This window comes from Pleurodeles waltl, chromosome 1_1 (assembly GCF_031143425.1).
Source record: "Pleurodeles waltl isolate 20211129_DDA chromosome 1_1, aPleWal1.hap1.20221129, whole genome shotgun sequence".
Taxonomy (NCBI): domain Eukaryota; kingdom Metazoa; phylum Chordata; class Amphibia; order Caudata; family Salamandridae; genus Pleurodeles; species Pleurodeles waltl.
The window spans coordinates 361,897,178-361,923,612 of NC_090436.1; the positions used below are offsets into that span (position 1 = coordinate 361,897,178).

Genomic DNA, 26,435 nt, shown 5'->3' on the forward strand with positions numbered 1-26,435 from the left:
GCTTACCAGTAATCTTCATTCTCTACATCCACATCCACATTCCTCGTCCCATTAAATACATTGTCACCTACCAACCCTCAGTCTTCTTCACGGGTTGAAGACCTTATAAAGATCTAGTAATTAGGAACCCTTTATGTAGTGAAGAAGGAATGCCTAGGGCTACAGTAAAAATCTAAAAGCTTGTTGTGGGGGTGCAGCATCGCTGCACTGCAAGAAGTAATAGGATCAGGAATGCTGACTTGGAGAAATGAAGAGTACAGGTTAGTAATCTATTTATTATAACACCCTTGTCCTTCTCAGGGTGTGAATCTTAAGTTTCACCTTGCACTGAGACAAGAACAGAGGACAATCACCATGCTGTGACAGCACTGAACGAGTTTTAGAGCGCCATGTTTGATATTACAGGTGTTCTTCTCTGTCCCCTTCCGAATCCGTGGTGCTCTGTGTCACCTTGTTCTTTTTTCACTACTCATCTCTGTGTTGTCTGTTTCGATATGTGCTTTTGTGCTCCACGCATTGCTGTGTTGCTCTGTCTTGCTGTGTGTTACTGCGCTACCCCGTGTCACCCTGTCTTACGGTGTGCTTCTGTGCTCCCCCCGTTTGTGTGTTGCTCTGTCTCATGTGCTTTGTGCTGCACCTCATCCCCCACTCTCTGTGTTGCTACGTTTTTCTTTGTCTCTCATGTGTTGTTACCATCCCTTGTGTTGCTTCCCACGACTCTGTATTGCTGTCTGTGTTTGTGCTTCTGTGTTTCCCGCAATGTGCTTCTGTGCTCCTTCCACGTTGGTTTATCTTGCTGTGTGTTTTTCTGCCCTCCCATGTTTGTTCTGGACCACTTGTAGCTTTCACCCGCCCGTATCCCTCGTTTTGCTTCCCCACTCATCCAGGTTCCCCATTTTGCTTCCGTTCGATCTCCAGCTAAGATTGGTAACTAAAACAAACTAAAAAACAAAGTACCGGTGCTATATGTAGGTGAGTGCATGTGTGGTGTATGGGTCTACAAGAGCAGTGGATCACCAACATCAAAGGCTTGTTTTTTGTAAAATCCCCATCCATGCTGCACAGCATCATGAATGGCTTTGTCAATGCTTGTTACGAAATGGCAGCACAAGCTAACAATGCTTGTGGAAAGTGTACCATAAATTATTGCATGTACCCCTGATTAGCACCATAGAGGCCTTCAGGCACATTGTTATTTGTGCCATTACATATCATGTTCACTGAGGGAAAAATCTAAAACCTACGGAGATTTTACACAAGCGGGACACTGGGAAGGATCGCAAGCGCTCCAAAATCATACAGTTGCCTTTCCATCCTAAGAATGTAGATGACATTTCGGCGCCTGCCAATCTGTAACATTTCTCATTTTGCACTGGTAGTTTGATGAAATTAACAGTGCAAAACTATAATACATCTAATCTGTCTCTGGGTGTGGGGTTGCCCGCTTTTCATTCAAAAAAGTTATTTATGTCCGCTTTTTGAATCATGTGTGTAATGCCACACTAAGCAAAAAAAAAGGAAAGTTGACTTCCTAGTCCAGCAAAACACGTCACTGAACACTAGAAACGTCATTACAGAAGAACTATTGACAGAGTCAAATTAACATTCCTGGGAGAACACTACCCAACCAGACGGTAATCTCAACACTAATATAATTAACTATTACTAATAGGTGTATGGCTTAAAACTACCACCAGTGGGACATATATGGTAGTGCCACATGTTTTACTTTCAACAGCTAAAATATACCACAGTCATGACGAATAAAGTTGGTCAAAAATGTCATGCGAATTGAAGAGCGGGCGCCCAGAATCCTGCAACAAATTCACTCCTCTCTCATTTAAGTGTTTGTTGATCACACATAACTTCTTTTCCAGTGTCAGTAGGAGGTTCTGATTTAGTTCTTTTTTAAGCCTACCTTAAGGCCGAACCTATTTTGAACTGCAATTACCAAAGATGGTATTTCTCCATGGAATGCATTTGACGCATGTGGTAATGTAACCATCATGGTTATCTAGGCAGGGTGGGTTTTATAGCAGCGTGGTATGTTTGCATTCTGTCAAGGGTCGTGGTTTAGAGTTGGTGGCATTTATCAAATACCACCCTTTCCGAATTAAGCACAAATAAAATGCCATTTGGCTATAGTCAACTTCGCCCAGGACGTTCAGCATCATTTTAAAACTGATTACATAAATACTTTAAAAATCATGTTACAAAAGGGTTTGATTCTGCGACAGAAAGTTTATTAAATCAAGCTCTGGTCCCTGTCGAGAGCATCACTAAAAACAAGTGATGTTGGTTCAATCTACGCTGCATAACAGAGACACTTCTGGCAGGAATAATATAGGTACAACTGACACAAAACTATGATTAAATTCAATCTACACTGCCCCTTTCTGACATATATTAGCCCTCCCTCTTAATAGTAACATATTTTATACTTTCTCCACTGAGTTAACCTTCGAAAAATCATTACATTCTATGCATTTTCAACCACAGTTAAAAACATAATACTGATGGCATGTGTACATCAAATCGACTGGGGTCTGCTTTAGTTCGTATCAGCCCAATCCTTCCCGAGGAAATACATCCAGTAGAGGTTCACTAGAGTTTCTGCGCAGCGAGCCACATGCACGGAAAACACCGTGTCACCACCGCACCACTCAAAGTACTAATTGCTTCTGGCTTGGAATTCCGAAGGAATTCGCCAGGCCTCTACGGGGAATGCGGTGTGATATTCTAGAAGCACCCCATATCTCCAGTGACTACTTAGACCGTGGAGTGCTAAACTATAGAGCGGGTCGGGTTCCTTCAGCAACACTTACTCTAGGAAGCTGGTAATGTAGTCCCGGCTGCAGGCCGACCAGGAGAAGGGGTTGGTGTTTGCGGTAATGTGAGCAGCCATTAATTTTGCAGCTTCGTGGCCTTTGGTCCCACAGGAGTTTCCAATTCCATCATGGTTCATTCCGAAACTGTCAACAAGAAAACAAACAAAACAGATCAAAATATACCACTGGGTATGGTTCGCAATTGCTACAAAATAGAGGAAACTCCGAACATAGTGCAAAAGGGCCGAATCCATGTCAGATTTTTAGGAAAAGCACGGACACTGTAAATTAGGTCAATTTATATTGATTTTATGTAAATACGCCTATGTGGATATCCTGAAAATGTGGGATGGAATCTGACATCCCTGGAGCTAAAATTGACAACTATGAGGTAATGGTTATTTTTTTTACTATTGGATCTGAAGACCAGCATTCCAATCCTATTCCTCCTAACTGGATGAAAATTATATGACCCAGAACACATAACTTCGATTTAGTTCTCTTAGCTACCAAAATAACAAGTTACTTGCCTTTGGTAATGGTCTTTTTGGTGTTTACTCTTATCTAACCACAGATTCCTCATCTTAGAATATTCCCCAGGTGCCAGACTGGAACCTGGAGTGTTTTGTTATAGCAGTTCTCCTGTATGCTGCTAGGTAGCACCGTGCAGCTCTGTGTTGACTCCATACTGCTCCATAAGTGATGGAGCATAGACACATCAGTACTACCCCAGAGCGCTAATGGCAATTTCATATCTTTTTCTCTTTCCATGCCATCAGTGGTGGAGCAAGGACAACTGGTGGTTGCAGTGTGCGGAATACTAACTTGGAGCCTTCTGAGATGTTAAAATGAGGCCGCTCCACAAAACGAGGTGGAAGGACAGTAAGGGATCCGAGGTTAGACTATCCACCACAAACAGTGTTCGCAAAGGTAAGTAACTTGTTCTTCTGGTGGATAATTCTAATTGAAGATTCCTCACCTTAGAATGGATACCAAAGTAATACCTCCACAAGAAGGAGGTACCGTGGAGTGAGCTCAGACCAAGAAGTCTTGCAGAACCAAGCAAGCAAAGTGTCCTTCCGACTAGACCTTTCTGTCAAAGCATTAGTGCTTTGTCAGCTTACGCACCGAAACCCATGTCGCAGCCTGGCATACATCACAGACGGGCACTCTTGGATCAATGCAGTAATAGCAAACTTAACCCTGGTAGAAAGGGCTTTCAGACCTTCCAACAGCTGCTTCATGGCCACTGTGCAGCAGATCTTAATGTGGAGGACTAACCACTTTGATAAAGTCCTCTTCTGCGCAGCCTTTTCTATTTTTTGCACCGGAGAACCCTACAAGTAGCTGACTGTCCACTCAATGATCCTTAGAAATATCTACGGAAACGTTTACTGTCTTTTTGGGGTATAACTAATGGAGCCTCTGCTCCTCTTTCAAGGGGTAACGAGGAGCAAAGAACAATGGTAGAGTAATTGATCGCCCAACATGGCTTTTGGTTAGAAAGTTGCCGTAGTTCTCAGCACCAGTTTTTCTGGGAAAAGCGTGGTATAGGGCAGGTGCATTGAAAGTGCTTGTAGTTTACTGATTTATGGACAGTTCATAGTGGGGCAAACACAGACACACTCTGGCCATTGGTGGTTGCCCTGTGGTGATTGCTCTTTTTTTCTTTACAGTGGGGTGCCCTCCCGGACTGCCCATTCCCTCTTCACAAGATTTCACAATCTACAACTGCAGAGCTCATTAACTAAGCACTGCAGTGCAGGTGGCAAAATGTCCATCGGCAAAATTAACACAGGTCAAAGTCCACATACTTAGTTCACTCACTAAACAAGCTGACTATCACAACGAGAAAGACTGTCTTCAGGATCATGAGACGTCGGGAGCAGCTATGCATCGGCTTGAAGAGTGCAAACATGAGAAATGGCAAGACCTGTACCTCATCACAAGAAGTAATTTGAACAAGGACATTTGGTCTGGCAAACATAGAAAGGCCAAAAGAGCTTACAATAACAATTACAATCAAATGTAATTAATTGCTGCCACTCACTCTCCATGCATGGAGGTGTAGATTCAGAAGGAGGACTCTGCTCTGTTGCTAAGACAGGAGGTCCAGGAGTGGCAGCCTGAGTGTAGAACAGATTCTCATGCTCAGAAGTTCCAAGTACAACACTCTCTTAACACAATCTGGGGCCACAAGGATGACTTGGGCCTGGTCATTTCTGATCTTCTGCAGAACTCGGGCAGGAAAGGAAAGATCAAAAGGGCATTCAGGAGGCTCTTGTTCCATTCCATCTAGAATGCATCTCCTACAGAGTGCGCTTGTGGAAACACCAGTGTGCAAAACTGATTACACTGCACATTCTCAACAGTAGTGACATAGTTTAGCCAATATTCTCCCTAAAGGCCGCTGATGCCCTGTATCACTTTGGGATGTTGGCGCCACTCATGATCTGCTAGCCAACTTCTGAGCAGTTCATCAACACTGGAATTCAGTGTCTCTGCCAGTTGACTGGCATCCAGGAAGACGCTCTTACGCTCCAACCATCTCTATAGACACATGGCTCACTGGCAGAGGATCCAGGAACATAAGCCACCCTGCTTGTTACAGTAACATGTGGCAGAAACTGCTCCAGCCTCCCCAAGATGGAGGGCAGGAAGGCCTTCAGATCCCACAGCTCCAGAAGACTGATGTGGAGCCAGCCCTCAACTGGAGAGCAGAGTTCTTTGATCTCCACCTCCCTTAATTGATGCCCCCAACCCAGCATTGATGCAGCCATTATCTCTGTTAACTCTGGTTGTAGAAGGGACAGTGGCCTACCACAGGATAAATCACACTCAGTCAAATACCACTGTAGATCTTGAGCTGTCTCGTCCAAGATCTGGACAATTTCAGAAATGTGGTCTTGGTGGTGGGCCTTCTCAGACTTGAAGTTCCACTTAAATGCCAGTGACTGTCACCTAGCATTGCTAGCAAAGACTATGCATGAGACTAAGAATGAAACTAAGAGGTCAAGAAGCCTCAGAATAACCCTCACCTGGATTCAGAATTGAGCCAGAACCATCAGGATCATAGATTGAATGTTCTGGACTTGTGGTGGGGCCTGGCTCATTTATGGAGAACACCAAAGATGTCAGGAGTTCTACTGTCATCCTGAGGTGGCCCCCAACTGATAGTGGCGAGCCTGGCTTCAGCAACCAGTCATTGAGGTACAGGAACACAGCGATTCCTGACCTCCAAAGATGGGCAGGGATCACCACCTTCACTTTTGTGAACACCAGCGGGAGCTGGTGAGGTCAAAGGGAGCTCTGACAATTCTTACACAGGCCTGCCAGTGCAGCCTGAGTGAAATAACGCCCACGTTATTTCACAGCCATTTACCACTGCACTTAAGTAACTTATAAGTCACCTATATGTCTAACCTTCCCCTGGTGAAGGTTGGGTACAAAGTTACTTAGTGTGTGGGCACCCTGGCACTAGCCAAGGTGCCCCCACATCGTTCAGGGCAAACTCCCCGGACTTTGCGAGTGCGGGGACACCATTACATGTGTGCACTGTACATAGGTCACTACCTATGTACACTGTCACAATGGTAACTCCGAACATGGCCATGTAACATGTCTATGATCATGGAATTGTCACCCCAATGCCATTCTGGCATTGGGGTGACAATTCCATGATCCCCTGGGTCTCTAGCACACAACCCGGGTACTGCCAAACTGCCTTTCCGGGGTCTCCACTGTAGCTGCTGCCAACCCGTCAGACAGGTTTCTGCCCTCCTGGGGTCCAGGCAGCCCTGGCCCAGGAAGGCAGAACAAAGGACTTCCTCTGAGAGAGGGTGTAACAACCTCTCCCTTTGGAAATAGGTGTGAAGGCTGGGGAGGAGTAGCCTCCCCCAGCCTCTGGAAATGTTTTGATGGGCACAGATGGTGCCCATCTCTGCATAAGCCAGTCTACACCGGTTCAGGGATCCCCCAGCCCTGCTCTGGCGCGAAACTGGACAAAGGAAAGGGGAGTGCCCACTCCCCTGACCTGCACCTCCCAGGGGAGGTGCCCGGAGCTCCTCCAGTGTGTCCCAGACCTCTGCCATCTTGGAAACAGAGGTGTTTGTGGCACACTGGACTGCTCTGAGTGGCCAGTGCCAGCAGGTGACGTCAGAGGCTCCTTCTGATAGGCTCTTACCTCTCTTGGTATCCAATCCTCCTTCCTAGGTAGCCAAACCTCCTTTTCTGGCTATTTAGGGTCTCTGCTTTGGGGATCTCACCAGATAACGAATGCAAGAGCTCACCAGAGTTCCTCTGCATCTCCCTCTTCACCTTCTGCCAAAGGATCGACCGCTGACTGCTCAGGATGCCTGCAAAACCGCAACAAAGTAGCAAGACGACTACTACCAACCTTGTATTGCTTCATCCTGCCGGCTTTCTCAACTGTTTCCAGGTGGTGCATGCTCTGGGGGTAGCCTGCCTCCTCTCTGCACCAGGAGCTCTGAAGAAATCTCCCGTGGGTCAATGGAATCTTCCCCCTGCAACCGCAGGCAACAAAAGACTGCATCACCGGTCCTCTGGGTCCCCTCTCAGTACGACGAGCGTGGTCCTTGGAACTCAGCAACTCTGTCCAAGTAACTCCCACAGTCCAGTGACTCTTCAGTCCAAGTTTGGTGGAGGTAAGTCCTTGCCTCCCCATGCTAGACTGCATTGCTGGGTACCACGTGATTTGCAGCTGCTCCGGCTCCTGTGCACTCTTCCAGGATTTCCTTTGTGCACAGCCAAGCCTGGGTCCCCGACACTCTAACCTGCAGTGCACAACCTCCTGAGTTGTCCTCCGGCGTCGTGGGACTCCCTTTTGTGACTTCGGGTGGACTCCGGTTCACTTTTCTTCTAAGTGCCTCTTCAGGTACTTCGGCGGGTGCTGCCTGCTTCTGTGAGGGCTCCCTGACTTGCTGGGCGCCCCCTCTGTGTCCTCATCCAAGTGGCGACACCCTGGTTCCTCCTGGGCCACAGCAGCATCCAAAAACCCTAACTGCGACCCTTGCAGCTAGCAAGGCTTGTTTGCGGTCTTTCTGCATGGGAACACATCTGCAAGCTTCTTCACGACGTGGGACATCCATCCTCCAAAGGGGAAGTTCATAGTCCTCTTCGTTCTTGCAGAACTCCAAGCTTCTTCCAACAGGTGGCAGCTTCCCTGCACCCTCAGCTGGCATTTCCTGGGCTCCTGCCCACTCTTGACACTGTCGCGACTATTGAACTTGGTCCCCTTGTCTTACAGGTACTCAAGTCCGGAAATCCACTGTTGTTGCATTGCTGGTGTTTGTTCTTCCGGCAGAATCTCCCTATCACGACTTCTGTGCTCTCTGGGGGTAGTAGGTGCACTTTACACCTACCTTTCAGGGTCTTGGGGGGGGCTATTTTTCTAACCCTCACTGTTTTCTTACAGTCCCAGCGACCTTCTACAAGCTCACATAGGTTTGGGGTCCATTCGTGGTTCGTACTCCACTTTTGGAGTATATGGTTTGTGTTGCCCCTATACCTATGTGCTCCTATTGCAATCTATTGTAACTTTACACTGCTTGCATTACTTTTCTTGCTATTACCTGCATAATTTTGGTTTGTGTACATATATCTTGTGTATATAACTTGTCCTCATACTGAGGGTACTCACTGAGATACTTTTGGCATATTGTCATAAAAATAAAGTACCTTTATTTTTAGTACTTCTGTGTATTGTGTTTTCTTGTGATATTGTGCATATGACACCAGTGGTATAGTAGGAGCTTTACATGTCTCCTAGTTCAGCCTAAGCTGCTTTGCCATAGCTACCTTCTATCAGTCTAAGCTGCTAGAAACACCTCTTCTACACTAATAAGGGATAACTGGACCTGGCACAAGGTATAAGTACCTCTGGTACCCACTACAAGCCAGGCCAGCCTCCTACAACCAGTGGCCGACACCATGGAGGGGGTTCGAAAATCCTCAGGTGCAGGTAAGGAAGCCTCTACTGTTGCACGTATCACACACACACACCAGCAATTTTGTGACTGTCTATGTAGGCTACTGTTTTAGAGCAACAGTTTAGCAAATAGCAGAGATGGCATCTTGATGGATGACTGCTGCTGACGTCACTCGGATTATAGAGGACAGCTCTGATATAGGATCAGAGACTGAGACAGCAGATACTGAGACAGCATCTGAGGGATAGAACAATGGCGCAGACTCTGGGAGTGATTTTTCAGTTGGAGGAGTCCCATTGGATAACTCCTTCCAGTAAATTGTGAGGGAGGTGATGAGGGCAGTCGTGTTGTCCCTTCGCAAGCACTGTCTGTGCAACAGGGCAATAGTGGGTAAGCCCAACCCAGAGAGCAGGTGAATGCGGGGGCAAGCACAGAAAGGGTGCTCTCTTGGGAGCTCCCCAATTTAGTTCAGCCCGAAATTCCACTGCCCACATTGTATTGTAGAGACATCAAAAATATCTATCACAAAACAAACTGGTTTTGTAAGGCAGGCACCTGTGTTTTTGGTCCTGGGTTCGGCGGCTATATAGGGAAACATACTAAACCCAAAATTTCTGGAAACTAGACATCCGGGGGAGTCCACAGAGGTGTGACTTGTGTGGATTCCCCAAAGTTTTCTTACCCAGAATACCCTGCAAAGCTGAAATGTTGAATAAAAACATTATTTTTCTTGCATTTCTGTCACACTAACTACAGGAATATGCTGCGATCCACAAAATTCCTACCACCCAGTGATTCCTCACCTGTCCTGATAAAAACACTACCCCACTTGAGTGCCTATACCTAGTGCCTACGTAAGGAATGGATCACCCGAGGGTCAACAGTTGCCTCATGTAAGTACCAACATTGACCATTGTGTGATCTATTCCTGTCGCGGGCACTAGGCCTACCCACACAAGTGAGGTACTATTTTTATCGGGAGACTTGGGGGAACGCTGGGTGGAAGAAAATGTGTGGCTCCTCTCAGATTCCAGAACTTTCTGTCACCGAAATGTGAGGAAAAAGTGTTTTTTTGCCTCATTTTGAGGTTTGCAAAGGATTCTGGATAACAGAACCTGATCAGAGCCCCACAAGTCACCCCATCCTGAATTCCCCTAGGTGTCTAGTTTAAAAAAATGTTCAGGTTTGGTAGGTTTCCCTAGGTACCAGCTGAGCTAGAGGCCAAAATCCACAGCTAGTCACTTTGCAAAAAACAGCTATGTTTTCTTTGTGAAAATGTGATATGTCCACGTTGTGTTTTGGGGCATTTCCTGTCGCTGGCAATAGGCCTACCCCCACAAGTGAGGTATTATTTTTATCAGGAGACTTGGGGGAACGCTGGGTGGAAGAAAATGTGTGGTGCCGGCTGAGCTAGAGGCCAAAATCCACAGCTAGGCACTTTGCAAAAAACACATCAGATTTCAATCTAAAAATGTGATGTGTCCAGGTTGCCATTCCTGTTGCGAGCATTAGGCCTACCCAGGCAATTGAGGTATCATTTTTATCGGGCGACTTGGGGGGACACAGAATAGCACAACAAGTGTTATTGCCCCTTGTCTTTCTCTACATTTTTTCCTTCCAAATGTAAGACAGTGTGTAAAAAAGACGTCTATTTGAGATATGGCCTGTAATTCACATGCTAGTATGGGCACCCCGGAATTCAGAGATGGGCAAATAACCACTGCTGCTCAATACCTTATCTTATGCCCATTTTGGAAATACAAAGGTTTTCTTGATACCTATTTTTCACTCTTTATATTTCAGCAAATGAATTGCTGTATACTCGGTATAGAATGAAAACCCATTGCAAGGTGCAGCTCATTTATTGGCTCTGGGTACCTAGGGATCTTGATGAACCTACAAGCCCTATATATCCCTGCAACCAGAAGAGTCAAGCACACGTAACAGTATATTGCTTCAAAAATTCTGACATTGCAGGAAAAAGTTACAGAGTAAAACGCTGAGAAAAATGGCTGTTTTTTCAGCTCAATTTCAATCATTTTTTTTCAGCTGTTATTTTCTGTAGGAAAACCTTGTAGGATCTACACAAATGACCCCTTGCTGAATTCAGAATTTTGTCTACTTTTCAGAAATCCTTAGCTTTCCGGGATCCAGTGTTGGTTTCACACCCATTCCTGTCACTAACTGGAAGGAGGATGAAAGCACCAAAAGAGCTAAGAGGTTAATCCGCTGGCAGTTATCTTGCATCGGATTGGGTATACATATGCGGACTTTAATAACAAACGTAAAATACAAAATCCTAATCTTTCTGAAGAACCACTAGAGTTTAATATTATACCTCTAGTGGACCGCAAATATAATAAATATTTCCTCCTTGTTTGTTAGTGATAAAGCACCCTTAAGTAGGGGGAAGAGCATGAATGAACAAGTTACTTACCTCCGGTAATTAGGTATCTGGTAGAGACTCTATCTAGCTGCAGATTCCTTACCTTAGAATTCCCTGGCGGCAGCTTCGAATCCGGAATTTTTCTGCTGAGCAGTACGCTGCGCGTGCCGTCGGGCGTAGTCGTTCGGATCTGTGTGCATCGACCAGCTCCGCGTGCGTCGTCGGTATCGTTGGAGCCATATATGATGTCACAGTTGTCTATATAGACGCCGTCTCAGCGCGCGTACTTCAGTTCTTTTCCCACAACTTTCCACGCCAGAAGCGCAGAGTCATGGAAGAACCAAAAGATATTGATTTTATCTCTTTATCTGTACCTCGTTACCGAAGGTAAGTAACTTGTTAATCTGATAGAGACTTCTAGCTGCAGCTTCCTTACCTTAGAATAGATACCCAAGCTATAACCCCTGGCGGTGGGTCTAAAGGAGATTTTTACAATAGGAAGTCCTGCAAAACAGACCGGACAAAATGCCCCTCTCTTCTCACCTGGCTATCCAGGCAGTAGTTTTTTGCAAACGTGTGCAAAGAAGCCCACATTGCAGCCTTACAGATGTCCACCACCGGTACGCCACGTGCTAACGCAGTGGTAGCAGCTTTCCCCCTAGTAGAATGAGCTCTCAAGCCCTCGGGAGGCTGCTTCTTTGCGTTAAGCGTAGCAGATCTTTATACAGAGAATGACCCAGCGCAAAATGGATCGTTTCTGCACCGCCCGGCCCTTCTTTGCACCAACGTACCCCACAAAGAGCTGGTCATCCACCCGGAACTCTTTAGTGCGGTCAAGGTAGAACGATAACGCTCTTTTTGGGTCCAGCCGATGGAGACGCTCCTCTTCCTTAGAGGGATGTGGTGGTGCAAAGAAGGTGGGCAGGGTGATATTTTGACCCAGATGGAAAGGGGTCACCACCTTGGGGAGGAAAGAGGCACGAGTTCTTAATACTACCTTGTCAGGATATATCGTGAGACACTGAGACTTTGAAGATAAAGCCTGCAGCTTACTCACTCTCCTAGCAGATGTAATTGCCACCAAAAAGGCTGTTTTAATAGTGAGCAGCCGGAGAGGTCAGTTATGCAAGGGCTCGAAGGGGGCACACATAAGGAAGAACCAGATTACGATCCCACTGGGGCATAACAAAAGGCACAGGCGGGAACAGATGTACAAGCCCTTTCAAAAACCTCTGTACTATAGGTGATTTAAACAGAGATGGTTGATCGGGCAACTGAAGAAAAGCCGATCGACTTAGTAGAGGGACGCCTGGCTGCCAGAATTACATTACAGACCTCGGGAGGGAGGTCATAAACCATCAACTGTCGCCGCTCAATCTCCACGCATGAAGGCGCAGAGTTGACAGGTTCGGGTGGAGAACCTTCCCCTGCTGCTGCGACAGAAGATCCTCCCGAAGAGACAGCCTGATTGGAGGACCGATGCTCATTTTGAGAAGCTCTAGATACCAAACTCTCTGTGCCCAATCCGGAGCAACTAGGATTACTTGGGCACGGTCGTTATTGATTTTCTTGAGAACTCTGGGCAGAAGTGGTATAGGCGGAAAGGCGTACAGGAGGCCTGAACTCCACTCGCGACGAAAAGCGCCACCTAGCGATAGCCCCATTGGAAACTCCAACGTGCAAAACTGCTGACATTGCGCGTTCTCTACGGAGGCGAACAGATCTAACCAAGGCTCTCCCCACTGCTGAAAGAGTCCTTGCGCCACCTCCGGATGGAGACACCATTTGTGATCCTATAAGCATTTTCGGCTGAGCTCGTCTGCCCTGGCGTTCAGAGAACCTGCCAGGTATTGAACCACCAGGGTCATGCCCTGCTGTTCCAGCCATGTCCAGAGACGTAAAGCCTCTTGACAAAGGGTCCACGACCCCACATCGCCCTGCTTGTTGCAGTACCACATTGCGGTAGTGTTGTCCGTGAACACCTGCACCACCTTCCCTTTCACAACAGGAAGAAATGCTTTTAATGCTAGCCGAATCGCCCGAAGCTCCAGGCAGTTGATGTGGAGCCCAGATTCCGCTGGAGACCAGTGACCCCTGATCTACACCTCCCCCAGATGGCCGCCCCATCCCAGAAGTGACGCATCTGCCACTACTATTAGATCTGGTTGGGGAAGGGAGAGGAGTCTGCCTTTGACCCAATCGCAGTTCACTAACCACCACTGCAGATCTTTTGCAGTCACCTCCGAGATCTGAACCACGTCGGTAAGATTTCCCTGATGCTGTGCCCATTGGAACTTCAGGTCCCACTGCAGAGCCCTCATGCGCCATTTGGCATGCTTGACCAATAGGATGCAGGAAGCCATGAGTCCCAACAGCCTCAGAGTCTGTCTCACCGAAATCCAGGATAGAGGCCGAAACATCGGTATCATAACCTGAATATCCTGGACCCGCTGTTCGGGAGGATAAGCCTGATACTGCACTGTGTCCAGAACAGCTCCGATGAAAGTGAGCTTCTGAGAGGGAGTCAGGTGTGAGTTCGGCACATTTATAGTGAACCCCAGCGAATGCAAGAGGTCCGCCGTCGTCTGAAGGTGGGCGACGAGAGCCTGGGGCGTAGAAGCCTTCAACAGCCAATCGTCTAGGTAGGGGAAGACTGAAATCCCTGACCTTCGCAGATGAGCTGCCACCACCGCCATCACCTTTGTGAACTCCCGAGGGGCACTGGTGAGACCGAAAGGAAGCACTGTAAACTGAAAGTGCTCGTGGCCCACCTTGAACCGTAGGTAACGCCTGTGGGCTGGCAGGATAGGAATGTGGAAATACGCATCCTGCAAGTCCAATGCTACCATCCAGTCTCCTAGGTCTAGGGCAGACAAAACCTGAGCAAGAGTGAGCATCTTGAATTTCTCCTTCTTGAGGAAGAGATTGACGTCCCTTAAATCCAAGATAGGGCGAAGTCTTTTGTTCTTTTTGGGAATCAGAAAGTAGCGGGAATAACAACCACTGCCTACTTCTGATATCGGGACTCTTTCTATGGCTCCCTTGGCCAAGAGAGCCGTAACTTCCTCGCGGAGCAAAGCCAGATGGTCCTCCATCAGCCATTCCTTTGTCGGAGGGATAGAAGGAGGGAAAGACCGGAAGGGAAGGAAGTAGCCCTTCCGTATGATCTGCTGGACCCACTTGTCCGTTGTGACGGAAAGCCAGTGAGGGAGATGAAAACAAATCCTCCCTCCAACTGGACGGACGTGATCCTGTAGAACCATACTAGGAGGGTTTGGGCGCAGAGGAGCGGGCTGTGTGGCGGCCGACCTCTGGCCAGACCCTCTGGGTCTGATGGTACCACGACCACGTCCTCTTCCGGGATGTTGTGAAGCCTGAGGACGGTGGCTCAACTGTGGCTGGCGTGGTACCACCCCCTTCCGAGGCCTTGAAAGGGGCGAAAGACAGACTGCTGTCATGCTGGCACTGAAAGGCTCAAGGATCTGGCTGTAGCTCGAGAATCCTTGAACCTCTCAAGCGCGGAGTCTGCCTTTTTGCCAAAAAGGCAAGAGCCATCAAAGGGCATGTCCATCAAGCTGGACTGGACATCCCCTGAGAAACCAGTAGAACGTAACCAGGCGTGGCGACGTAGGGCCACTGACGATGAAATCGCTCTGCCCAGCAAGTCGGTTGTGTCCAAACCACACCGGATCGTAAACTTGGCTGCATCTCTCCCATCCTTGAAAGCCTGGGTGAGAGTGTCCCGTACGCCCTCCGGGACCTGGGGCAGCACCTGTGCCACCGTATCCCATAAAGTATGGGAATAACGGCCCAATAGGCAAGAGGTGTTTACTGACCTCAATGCCAGGCTGGTGGAAGAAAACATCTTCTTCCCAAGCTATCCGGGGGAGCGGAAGGGAAGGCACCACGGGAAGTAGAGGCTTGGACAACCAAGCTCTCAGGAGTGGGGTGTTGTGTCAGGAAGCTAGGGTCGCTCGGAGCGGGTCTATGGCGGCGGCCGACCGTCCTATTCACAGGAGCCCCTGTGCTGGGTTTGGACATGTACCCAGAAGGACATCTGTAAGAGCCTCATTGAAGAACAACATCGGCTCTGATGTTGTCACCACCGGCTGAAGCACTTCTGTCAGGATATTCGTTCTGACTGGCACCGTAGGCAAATCTAGTTCCAAGACCTCAGCTGCCCTATGCACCACCATAGCAAAAGAAGCACCCTCCTCCATAGCCACATTAGGAGGACAGAGCATACCAGTATCTGGAGACGTGTCCAGTCCACTGGCCTCCCCTAGATCCTCATACCAGTCCTGTTGTAATCCACATTCTAAAGGGTCCTGAGACCCCTCCCATTCCTCTCCTGCGTCTGGCTGATCTAAATAATGCTCAGACAATGATCTGGGCCGAATTGGCTCCGTCGAGGTCGGAGTCGACGTCGTACAGCGTCGCTCTGGCTCCGGATCATCCAGAATAAGGATGGGGCTGCCACCGGTGAGCGCTGGCGGCGGAATCGTCGACGTCGGACTCGGCGCCGAAGGAGGTCGACTGTGAGAGACCGGCGCCGGTCCGGATCCAGTATCGGATCCTGGGGTCCCCAATGGCACCGAGGCCAAAGCCGCTGGCATCAAATCTGAAGGGGCCCCTGCTGACCCTGCGGGGCCCAAAGACCCACCCGAGGGTGCAGCCCACTCAAAAACGAGACGCATGGCCTCGTAAAATTATTTTATTTGAGCGGTGGTCAATCTGGTGCCCGGAAAGGGGGGAAGACGCGGAGTCGACCCTTGCGACGGCTCCGCGGAACCGCGCTCGGAACGTCGACGTTCCCTAGACGCCTCGTCGGCCGTGGCGAAGACGAAGTCCGCTTGGACTTCTTCTTCTTCTTGTGCCTCTTACCTTCGGAAGACCTCGAATGTGAGGAAGAGGACTTGGGGCTCTGGGAGCGGTGCCGCGACCTCCTCCTACTGCGGGACCGTGACCTCCGCGGAGTCGCGCCGACCGAAGACGAATGTCGGGCCGCAAGAAGCTTGAGGGATCTCTCCCTCAAGGCCTTCGGCGCCATGGCGCGACAGTCGGAGTACGAGGTGGAATCGTGGTCCTTCTCCAGGCACCAAAGACAAACACGGTGTGGGTCCATCACCGACATGGTGCGATGACACGCACCACGCGGCTTGAACCCTGTCTTTCTCCAAGACATGACTTCAAACAGTCAAACCTCGACAAACCGTCGAAGAAGGGTAGCTCTTTCCGTAACTGCGCTTAACCGGCGCGGAAGGAAAAGAACTGACGTACACACGCCGAGACAGCGTCTATATAGACAACCGTGACGTCATAGACGGCTCCAACGACGCTGACGACGCACGCGGAGCTGGTCGACGCAAGCGGATACGAACGAAGCCGCACGGCGGCGCTCGCAGGGTACTGCTCAGCAGAAAAATTCCGGATTCGAAGCTGATGCCAGGGAATTCTAAGGTAAGGAAGCTGCAGCTAGAAGTCTCTGTCAGATATTTTATATTTGCTGACTCCTTTAAAACCCATCTCCTTGGCTGAAACACAAAGGATCTCTTTTCCCAACAAAAATAGTTTATATTCAGTAAGAGTAGAAGTTTGTTCATAAATTACCTTGGAAAACATTGATTTATTTGGGAGGCATGGTTACAATAATTACCCCATGTCTTTTTCACATACACTGGAAGAAGAGTATAGTAAAAGATTTACAAAATCACTTTTATTTCCCCAGAACTCACTTCTTCCAGAGCATTGGAGGGGCTTATATGACCTTACACAGTTATTATGAGTGAAAACACATTCCACCAGAAGAATGATTAAAGCACAGCAACAACAACAGTCAGATCAGCCACATAAGGAAGGGATGTCATGGGACTGGCTGCCAGGGTCTCTGAGTGGCAGTAATACCACCATGATGTATAGCTATTTTAGCATTGTTATAGACATGTTATTTTGGCAAAGTAGGCCTGCCATTGTGCACTTTAGCCCCGTTACATTTTATTCAGCATTGCTATATTTTTCTAGCAATAGCCACTTTTGCGGTGTTGTTTTATTTCTCTCTATCTAATTGTTCTTTCGCCTACGTTCTCAGTAGGACATTCATTTCACTTTGTGCTTTCTTGAAGGCTACAGTCAGATAGGTTGCCTGCAAAAGTGGTACGCTGTGTCTCCAACATTCACAGAAGCATACACACTCATACGTGGGGACCATTTCTTAGAATGTCGACTGTTTTATTATAAAAACACTCCTTTGTCCCATACACGTTAGAGGGAGATACCAGCTAGATGACCATGACTGCATGCTGATTGCCTCGCTACAGCTGCTTGCTTAAATGGTGAATCCCTGATCTACATAGGGACGGTGTCTTTCTAGACTACAGGCTTCCTTACTAAGGTATGATGGATGATGTTTTCCCAGGGAGAAACCTAAAGGGCGGATTAGGCTTATTATGATGTGCTCGAACATAGTGTAGGTAGTAGAACTATATCTGACTCCTAGTAACAGTATGGTGGTATTATTTATGTGTTTCACCCTCCTCGTCACCTTATTGCTTTTATTGTGTTTTATCATCCTAGTTATTGCAATACTTACCATTTTATCTAAGATGTATTTACTTCAATAAACCCTTATTGAAATATATTCTGCCTCTGTTGTCTTTGCTTGTGTAAAACCAATGTAACTGAGAGAAAGGGATGAGATCTGATCAACCACGATTCCCCTGAGGAGTTTCCTTATCATGCGCCCGGTTGCCACAATCATCCTGCTTTTTGATGGAGATGAGGCACTGCTAGTTAGCCGGAAAACCCAGTTTAGGCCTACATGGGTCACATGGTGTGGAATTGTACTTATTACCTCAAAGTCTATGTGATTCTGCCACCCAAATCCAGTAGCCTTATTAGCATAATGATAACCTACGCAATAACCTCTTTGAACTTACGTTTTGTTGAGGGGTAATAAGATATCTATCCTTTCACAAAATGTTGCAGGCTGAATGAAAGAAAATTAAAGTTCCTTAAAGCTTTAAATCTGTCTCTGATTTGTCTACAAGAAACCTGTCTGACAAAACATTTAACAATGGAATGCTATAGATAGAGGTCATGCTAAAGGGGCCTGGCAATGCTGCATTGAACTAAATATAATTGGAAATTCCAAATATTCTCCATATAAAGTCTCCTTCTTCAATATGGAAAGATCTCCTTACCATGCTTACCCCAGACTTACAGAAAATGTCTCCTAGTCTGCAATGTTTATGTGCCCCCTGGAAGTCAATATAATAGTACTCTAATGGAAATTATACCATCTATAAAGGAAATAAGAGACAAAGAATTGATTTCTGAATCATAACTTTGGGAGATTTTAATGCAAAAATCTCTTCATCACTGCTAGAGCTTTATCGGCATAAAGAGCTTGAAGAAAGTTAGAAGATCCCGGGCCCTATACTTCCAAAACAAATTAAGAAGAGGGTCTTTTCTTTAAAAATAATGAAATCGTCTGGGCGTGATTTCAATAAACGGTTGAAAAGACTCTAATGTTCCAGCTAGGGCGACCAGACGTGGAACCTTTAGCTCCTTTATTATTGATTACATGTAACCTCTTATCCAATGTTCCATTTAATATCTGATTTGTCAAAATCGGAATCACCATATAGAGATCATGCAATTATTTTTCTAGACTACAATCTACTCTGGGTTGGCTGACATGCACATGGGAAATGGGAAATTGAGTTGGCACCCCCATACCATGGTCAAGTTCAGTGAAAATGTATCCTCCCTCTCCATTACTCAGAAGACTGTGCATGCAGGAAATCTGCTCTCCATATTTGAGCAATTAATAGCAAAGCAGTCAAATGTTTGAAAAAGCTGGGGAAAAGGAGTTTTAGAAAAGGAAGGGCGTTCAAAAGATTTCCTTGAAAGAGGACTAACTATTGAAATAAACAGATGAATTCATAGACAACATACATTTTCTCTCCAGAACAAAGAAGCTTAGTAAAATCTCTGTATGAGAAAAGGAAATATCACAGAAGTTCCTGAAAGCATAGACAACAAGACCTACTTTGGACTTCTTTACATCTACATAAAAAAACGCTTCAGCCTTTTGGAGTACAATTGCCCAAAATACCATTCTAAAAATGCCCTGATAGCAAACAAAATATCAGTGGAATCCTGGCCAACTTACATAGAGAGTTTATATAAATCAAACAGGGAAGCAGGTTCCTTCGTGATGTCCTACCAAAGATTAGTTCCCATTTAATCCTCCTCTAGTGACCAGATAATAAAGTACATTAGCAAAGCAAGAGCATCTGCATCAACGGGCCTGAATGAAGTCTCAATTCTTGTGTTAAAACATAGCCCCAAAATGTCGGACAATTGTTTGAACCCTTTATTCGAATTCTGCAAAGCCTTTGGTCAGATGCCAAATTCATGAGGAAGCCTCAAGAACAAGAAGGAGGTGCCTAATTATTACCTTCTTGAGTCTTGGGCTAAAAAGTACATATGACAATCAACGTTGACTCTTGAGGGATGGATCTAGTCTAATTCCCTTAACAATAATATATCAACTATTATTGTACTAGTAGTAATCTATTTCATATAATTAATTATATTTCAATCATTTTTAAGTCATCAAACTCTGTAGGATATACAACCCAATTTTATCCACATTATTATATATCTATAAACAAACTTAGTAATCATGTCAAAAAGTAAAAAGCTTTTGATATGTTGTGTGTGATCCTTTATACACTGTCCTTATATACAAATATTTCAGCCATTGTAACATACATCAGTTATTCAGATCCATTCACATTTTACCCCCCTGTCTTCTACAATGCCTCAACATGTCTTGATGTTCGAAGAAACTGTACTAAGAAAGGTAGATCTACTATACAAGAAAAAAGCAATTAATGATGTTCGAAGAAACTGTACAAAGAGAGGTAGATCTACTATACAAGAAAAAAGCAATTAATGATGTTCAAAGAAACTGTACAAAGAGAGGTAGATCTACTATACAAGAAAAAAGCAATTAATAAAAAAGAACATACCGAAAGAGGAAGAAATGGCATTACAGTGCCTGTTCACTGACCCTAGTTTGGTGATCAAACGAGCTGATAATGGGGGAAGGGTAATAGTTTTGATGGACAGTGAGAAATAAAATAATGAACTTCTCAGACAATTGCATTGCCCATTCCCATAATCTTCAATTGGAACCCACTCCAGAACGCAGAAATCAGATTCCTGCAATAATCCCCACAACACAGAGGATAAAGGCTGGATAGGAGACAAGGGATTTGACTACTTAAACAAACAAAATCCAAGAGTGGCAGTCTTCTATATTCTACCTAAGATTAATAAAAACAGTAAGGATTCTCCAGGACGTCCAACAGTATCTGGCTGTGGCTCTGTTTTAGAGCCTCTGGCCAGATACATTGATTTCTTCCTCAAGCCATTTGCGATAGAAACCAAAGCCTTCATCAAGAACTTGATGGAATGAATTGTAAAATACAAAGATCAACCATTTGACCCCCTGGAAGAGATTCTAGTCACATTAGACATAGAGGGGGTCATTATGATTTTGGGGTACAGAAAAGGTCATCCGCCAAACTCACGTGGTCAGGTTTCCACCAGTGAGGTCTCCTTCCCACTGGCTCCATTATGAGTTTCCTGCTAGGTCAGTGAGCGGAAACAGAGTTTCCGCCCGTTGGTCCAGCAGGAAACAGCCCACAACCTTGACCCTGGCTCATAATTGAGCTGGCAACAATGCTGCGGTGTGTAGGGTGCACCAGCAAAGCAGACAGTGAAAATTGCAACAGGGCTGGCCATGGGGGGCCCCTGTATTGCCCATGCCAAGTGCACCCTGCATCCCATCTCCGCTAGCCTTTACACGGCAGGGCTACCGCCATGTAATCACCAGTGGAGAGTGGACTCATAATCCCCAGGGCAGCCCTGCCCTGGCAGATTAGGATCGCCAGCACTGCCAGCCCCTCCAGTGGAGGAGAAGTGGTGGTGCTGGGGGTCCGACTGCAGCGCAACCGTCACAATCGTAATGTGGCTGTCGGACCACCATACTGGCAGTGGTCCGACCACCACCGCAGCCCTGGCGTTCTTAAGACTGCCAGGGTCGTAATGAGGCCCAGATTCATTATATACAAATATTCTGTAGGATGGAGCTCTGGCAGTCATGAGAGATATTTTAAACAAAAGCCCCCCCCCCACCAGGTACCTACAAAGTTTCTAATGGACCTAGCATGTCTGTGCCTTAAAAATAATTTATTTTTATTCACACAAGAGCTCTCTTTACAAATAAAGGGAGTAGCGATGGGGACAGCTTTCACACCGGAAATAGTTAATATCTAAATGTTCTCCATCGAAGAAGTATGGATCTATAGAGACAACAATAGATATAAATGGCAAATAAGATCATGGCACCGTTATATAGATGATATATTTTTTATTTAGCAAGGGTCATCTGAGTTACTGATGGAATTCTACCAATGGCTAAATAATAAGTCTCCAAATCTCTGCTTCACTATGCCTAGGAGTAGAGATAAACTCGATTTTCTAGACTTATGTGGAGAAGTGTGGCTCAATGGTTACAGCGGCAGACCCTGATGCAGAAATCTGGCCCGGGACCAGGGTTCAATTCCTGCCTCCGTGGGTCTTGGGCTCAATTTCCTCGGACCTGATAATTCTCGCATCAGGTGCCTAATCTAATTCATGGGTCCCACTCTGTAACTCTGGGCAATAGCTTGCTTAATCTGTACAATGGCCCCAACAGCACTGGGATGCCTGGCTTCACCTTGGAGGTTGCCCAGGAGTGGGCACCTCACAGGGAAAAGCCAGGAGGGGTTCCACAGCGGTATGCGTACAGTGCCTTGAGACCCTAACAGGTGAGTATTGCGCTATACAAGTACAAAGTTTTTTTTATGGATCACTGTAGAAAACAAATGTCTGATAATGAACTGATATTCTAAACCCACTTACAAAAATACTTTGTTACATTTTCAGAGCAGCCATCCCAGGGCACCGAAAGAGAATTTACCCTATGTACACTTCTTAAGAATACATAGGAATTGTTTGCGCAAAGAAGATTACTTTCAGATTGGAGAACATGTATGCAACAAACTCATTCAAATAGGCTACCCTAATGCATTAGTAAAGAACACCTTAAGCATGGTTTACCCCGCAGGAACACCTGCTCATCCCTACAGAAAAAACACAAGAAGCACCGCTGACATGTGTACTTACTTTTTCACCAACTGCCAATAAAATTAAGAGAATCATCAACTCTATCATGAAATTAATCAGTACTCCTAAAGTAGAAAGGCCTCTATCTGCATTTAAGAAAAATGCAAATCTTCATCAATATTTCGTTTGGGCAAGTTGAAAAAATGAAATTCAGTCCCTATTACAGATGCTGGGCCTAACCTTCATATATGGACACTACAAATGTACCAAATGCATGGCCTGTAATTTCATGACAAACAACAAGGAGGTGATTATCACTGGGCATACATGGCACCAGAAGGCCTTCTCCAATTGTAACACAAGGAATGCTGTTTATTAGTGGTTCCCAACCTTTGTTCTGGGGAACCTTGGGGGGTCCACAAGGCTTCCTCAGGGGGTCCGCAACTGCTTAGAAAATGAAATAATATTAACAGGTTAGGTCCCCGGCTTTCAGTAATGACTCAGTTGGGGGTCTCCGTATTCCAATAATGATTCAGTGGGGGTCCCCAGATTCTTGTAATGATAAAGAGAGAGTCCACAGAAGTCAAAAGGTTAAGAACCACTGCTGTATATTATATAAAATGCCCATGTAACAAGGTTTATATAGGCCAAACCATTGAGCACATTAAAAAGAGGATCTTACAACACAGATCACGCATATGATGCCAAGTACGGAGTGTGCCTATAGTACAACATTATAGTGAAGCTGGTCACACTCAAAATAACTTAGAATGGTCAGTTCTATATGTAGTCCCTGAGACAGTAAAAAAAGCACAAGTCGATAGTTACCTCCTGAGAACAGAGGCCAGACTAATTGCCAGGTTTGACACAGCGATACATGGTTTAAAGGAATATGATGAACTATGAGCCTTGTTGAATACGTAATTGGTTCATAACTACATCCAGAACAGTGTTATGAAATGTGCAAGCATGTTCTTTCTGTGTAGATGTTACTTGGACTTTTGATTTTAATTGTGGAGCAATTGATATGCCTATATGTTTATTAATTTATGTCTGTATAGTGGTGTCCAGCTCCTTTGCTCTTCACATTTTCGGCCCTGACAATTAATAATAAATTCCTTTTAGGTCATCCTCTCCCTAGAGGTTTTTTTTTTTATAAAAGAGGAGGAAGGTTGGTGACTTCGCCATAACGACACCGCCATCACACGGAGCGAAATTCTGTGGTCTAGGTATATGAATTTTGAAACAGCCGGACACGTCAATGAAGGTCACGCCAGTGATTTACCCTAATAACGAGAGTCAGTGTCTCGAGACACAATCGCTCTGAGCATTCCTCTGTGCGGTCTGACGTGACGTTGGGGACCCCTGTCACTGCTGACAGAGTCTTATTACTCATTTTCGCAACGTGGACAGTTGTTCTACTCTCCTCCCTGAGTAAGTAGGAACGCTGTGAACATTAGCTTCATGTTACCTAATGTGACAACCAGTTCTGTTCTTGATAAATTAACCAGTCTGCTTTTGCCCTTTTGTACAGGGGTCACTGTATGTATGTAATGAGAACCAATTGGTCTCATTTATTGAGGGAATTCAGACCCCTCATCTACTAACTGGTAGGTACACTAGTGGGAAGGCATGTGTATGTTGACGCAACTGCCACAACATCTTCACTCACTGTGTGGCTTTTCATGGCATGTGTACGGAGGAGCTCCCTATTTTGAGGTGTGTCTCTTCCTATTCCATTTTTTAACCCTCTCCCAGGTCTAGGCATAAGGGGCTGTACACCTGTAAGGGCATGCTGGATGTCAGTACATGGTTGCAAAAAAGGCAAAATAATGATATTTGTAAATAGAATACCGTAAGTATGAGAAATTATACTGTGCTCTTTTTTCCTATATCCTCCACGATTGTTACATAGCATGTAAATATTCACATGGGGTGTTTTATATATATATCGAAGCAAAACCCTCAATAAGATGGGCTTTTCTTTTTTTATAAATATTTACTTTTAAAGCTACTGATACACGATCCTTATAAAGTCCTGAAAAGGCAAGACTTGGGAGGCTGAAACACGTCAACACACTTATAACAACCCAAAAGGAAACGGCTGCTACTGGGCTGCCAAGCAATCCAACTGACATAGAATCCAAGTCAGTGCCTGGAACATCAGCATCAACCAGGCTCCAGAACGTGAGTCTTGATGTCACCGAGGTTACAGGCTCAACATACACATGCTAGGAATAGAAGTAAAACATTTAAGATCACAACACATCCCCCTCCCTCACAATATTCCATACAACAAACTACGTAATAACAAAGTCAAGTAATATAGTCCTTCACCCAGAATGGTTTTGAACGTAATCTGGATGAAAACTTTGAGCATGGTAATGACTCCTGGGATGTTCCCATGCCTGGTGATGATTCCTTAGATGTTTCCATGAAATCTCTACTTTGATCTTGCAAAGGGGAAAAATAGGAGTCTTTCACTAGGCCTTCCCACCCCGCGATTCTAGACATACTCCAAGCGTCACCATTATCAAGAATCACAATGTTCCCTTTTATCTCTTTATTACAAAACGGGCGCTTGAAAACAGACCTTCCCTTGGTTGTGAAACAGGGATTCCTCACTAACACTAAATCACCAATCTTCCACTTAACACCAGACACACCATGTTTAGTGTCAAACCGCCGTTTGTAGTTACACTGATACTTTTCCCTGAGACTGGGTGCCATATCAAATCTTTCACGATTGGACTTGGTTTGTGCAACCTTGTTATTAAACCATGCTGGAAATAGTTTAGTGCAACCCATTTTTCCTCTCATATACTCAAAAGGAGCTATGTAGGTGACACTGTTTGGGGTGTTAGGATAGGCCCACCACAGATCCCTTAGTAGATTAGTCAAAGGAGTTCTAGTCTCAATGGCTTCCTGCACACAAGCCTTAACCATCCTGTTCATGCGCTCAGCTAGACCATTGGCTTGTGGTAGATATAAGGCTGTCTTCAAATGTACAATAGCCAGGGAATCTAAGAAACATTTCATGTCTATAGAAGTCAATTGTACACCATTGTCAGTGACTAATTGGCTAGGTATACCCTCCTTAGAGAACTCCTCCTCAAGGAAGTCAATCACTGTACGAGTATCAATTGAACTTACACACTTGGTCACCACCCACTTGGACGTATAATCCACCAAAAGCATAACATACTGTTCATTCGCTGGTAAAAGATGAAACGGACCCATAAAATCTAAACCTAACTTCATCCAAGCTTTCTCTGGCACTCGTACAGGAGACAATGGTGCCTTCATCACAACCTTGCTCTTGTCATTGCTCGCACAACTCAAACAATCCTTCACAACCGCCTCAGCCTCACGGTCTAATCCTGGCCACCAGTATATAGCCCTTAGTCTCGATTTGGTCATACTCCTTCCCAAATGCCCTTCATGAGCCAGCTGGAGAATTCTGTTCCTCACACCCACTGGTGGTATGGATTTACTCCCTCTAAACAATTCTCCTCCACTAAGAGAGAGTTCATTTTTTACATTCCAAAAACTTATCAAGGAATTAGGGACCTCTTTATACTCTGGCCAACCTCTGACAATGAACTTTTCAAGTTCACGCCTACCCTCATCACTTTCCACAGCCGCCCTCCACTCTTCTTCACTAATTGCTGCTTCTCTCACCCAATTGATATTACAATCCTCTACTATTTCTTCACCACTGTCAATTGAAGAACGGGACAAATAATCTGCCACAATATTCCTTGGTCCTGGCACATATTCTACAGTGAAATTGTACTCTAACAATCCCTCCACCCACCTTCGTATTCTAGGAGTTAATGCTTCATTTTTCTTAGGTGTGAAAATTTGAACGAGAGGCCTGTGGTCAGTCTTGACCACGAAAGGTAACCCCCAAAGATAAAATGTAAAGTGTTTGACTGCCCACATACACGCAAGTGCTTCTCGTTCAATAACTGAATAATGTTGTTCCGTCACTTTGAGAGCACGGGAAGCAAAAGCGATCACCTTATCTTCACAATCTACTCTCTGAGTAAGTACCGTCCCCAACCCTTTAACACTCGCATCAGTGTACAA

At 45.7% G+C, this 26,435-nt stretch overlaps 1 protein-coding gene across 1 annotated transcript in view; it reads right to left on the reverse strand.

Moving 5' to 3' along the window:
• ADAMTS6 (ADAM metallopeptidase with thrombospondin type 1 motif 6) overlaps positions 1–26,435 on the reverse strand; it is a 1,391,222-nt gene that overhangs the window by 575,578 nt on the left and 789,209 nt on the right. Inside the window, exon 10 of the mRNA XM_069222749.1 lies at positions 2,826–2,972. Within this exon, the coding sequence (XP_069078850.1) occupies positions 2,826–2,972 (147 nt within the window). The remainder of the gene's footprint in view (positions 1–2,825; positions 2,973–26,435) is intronic.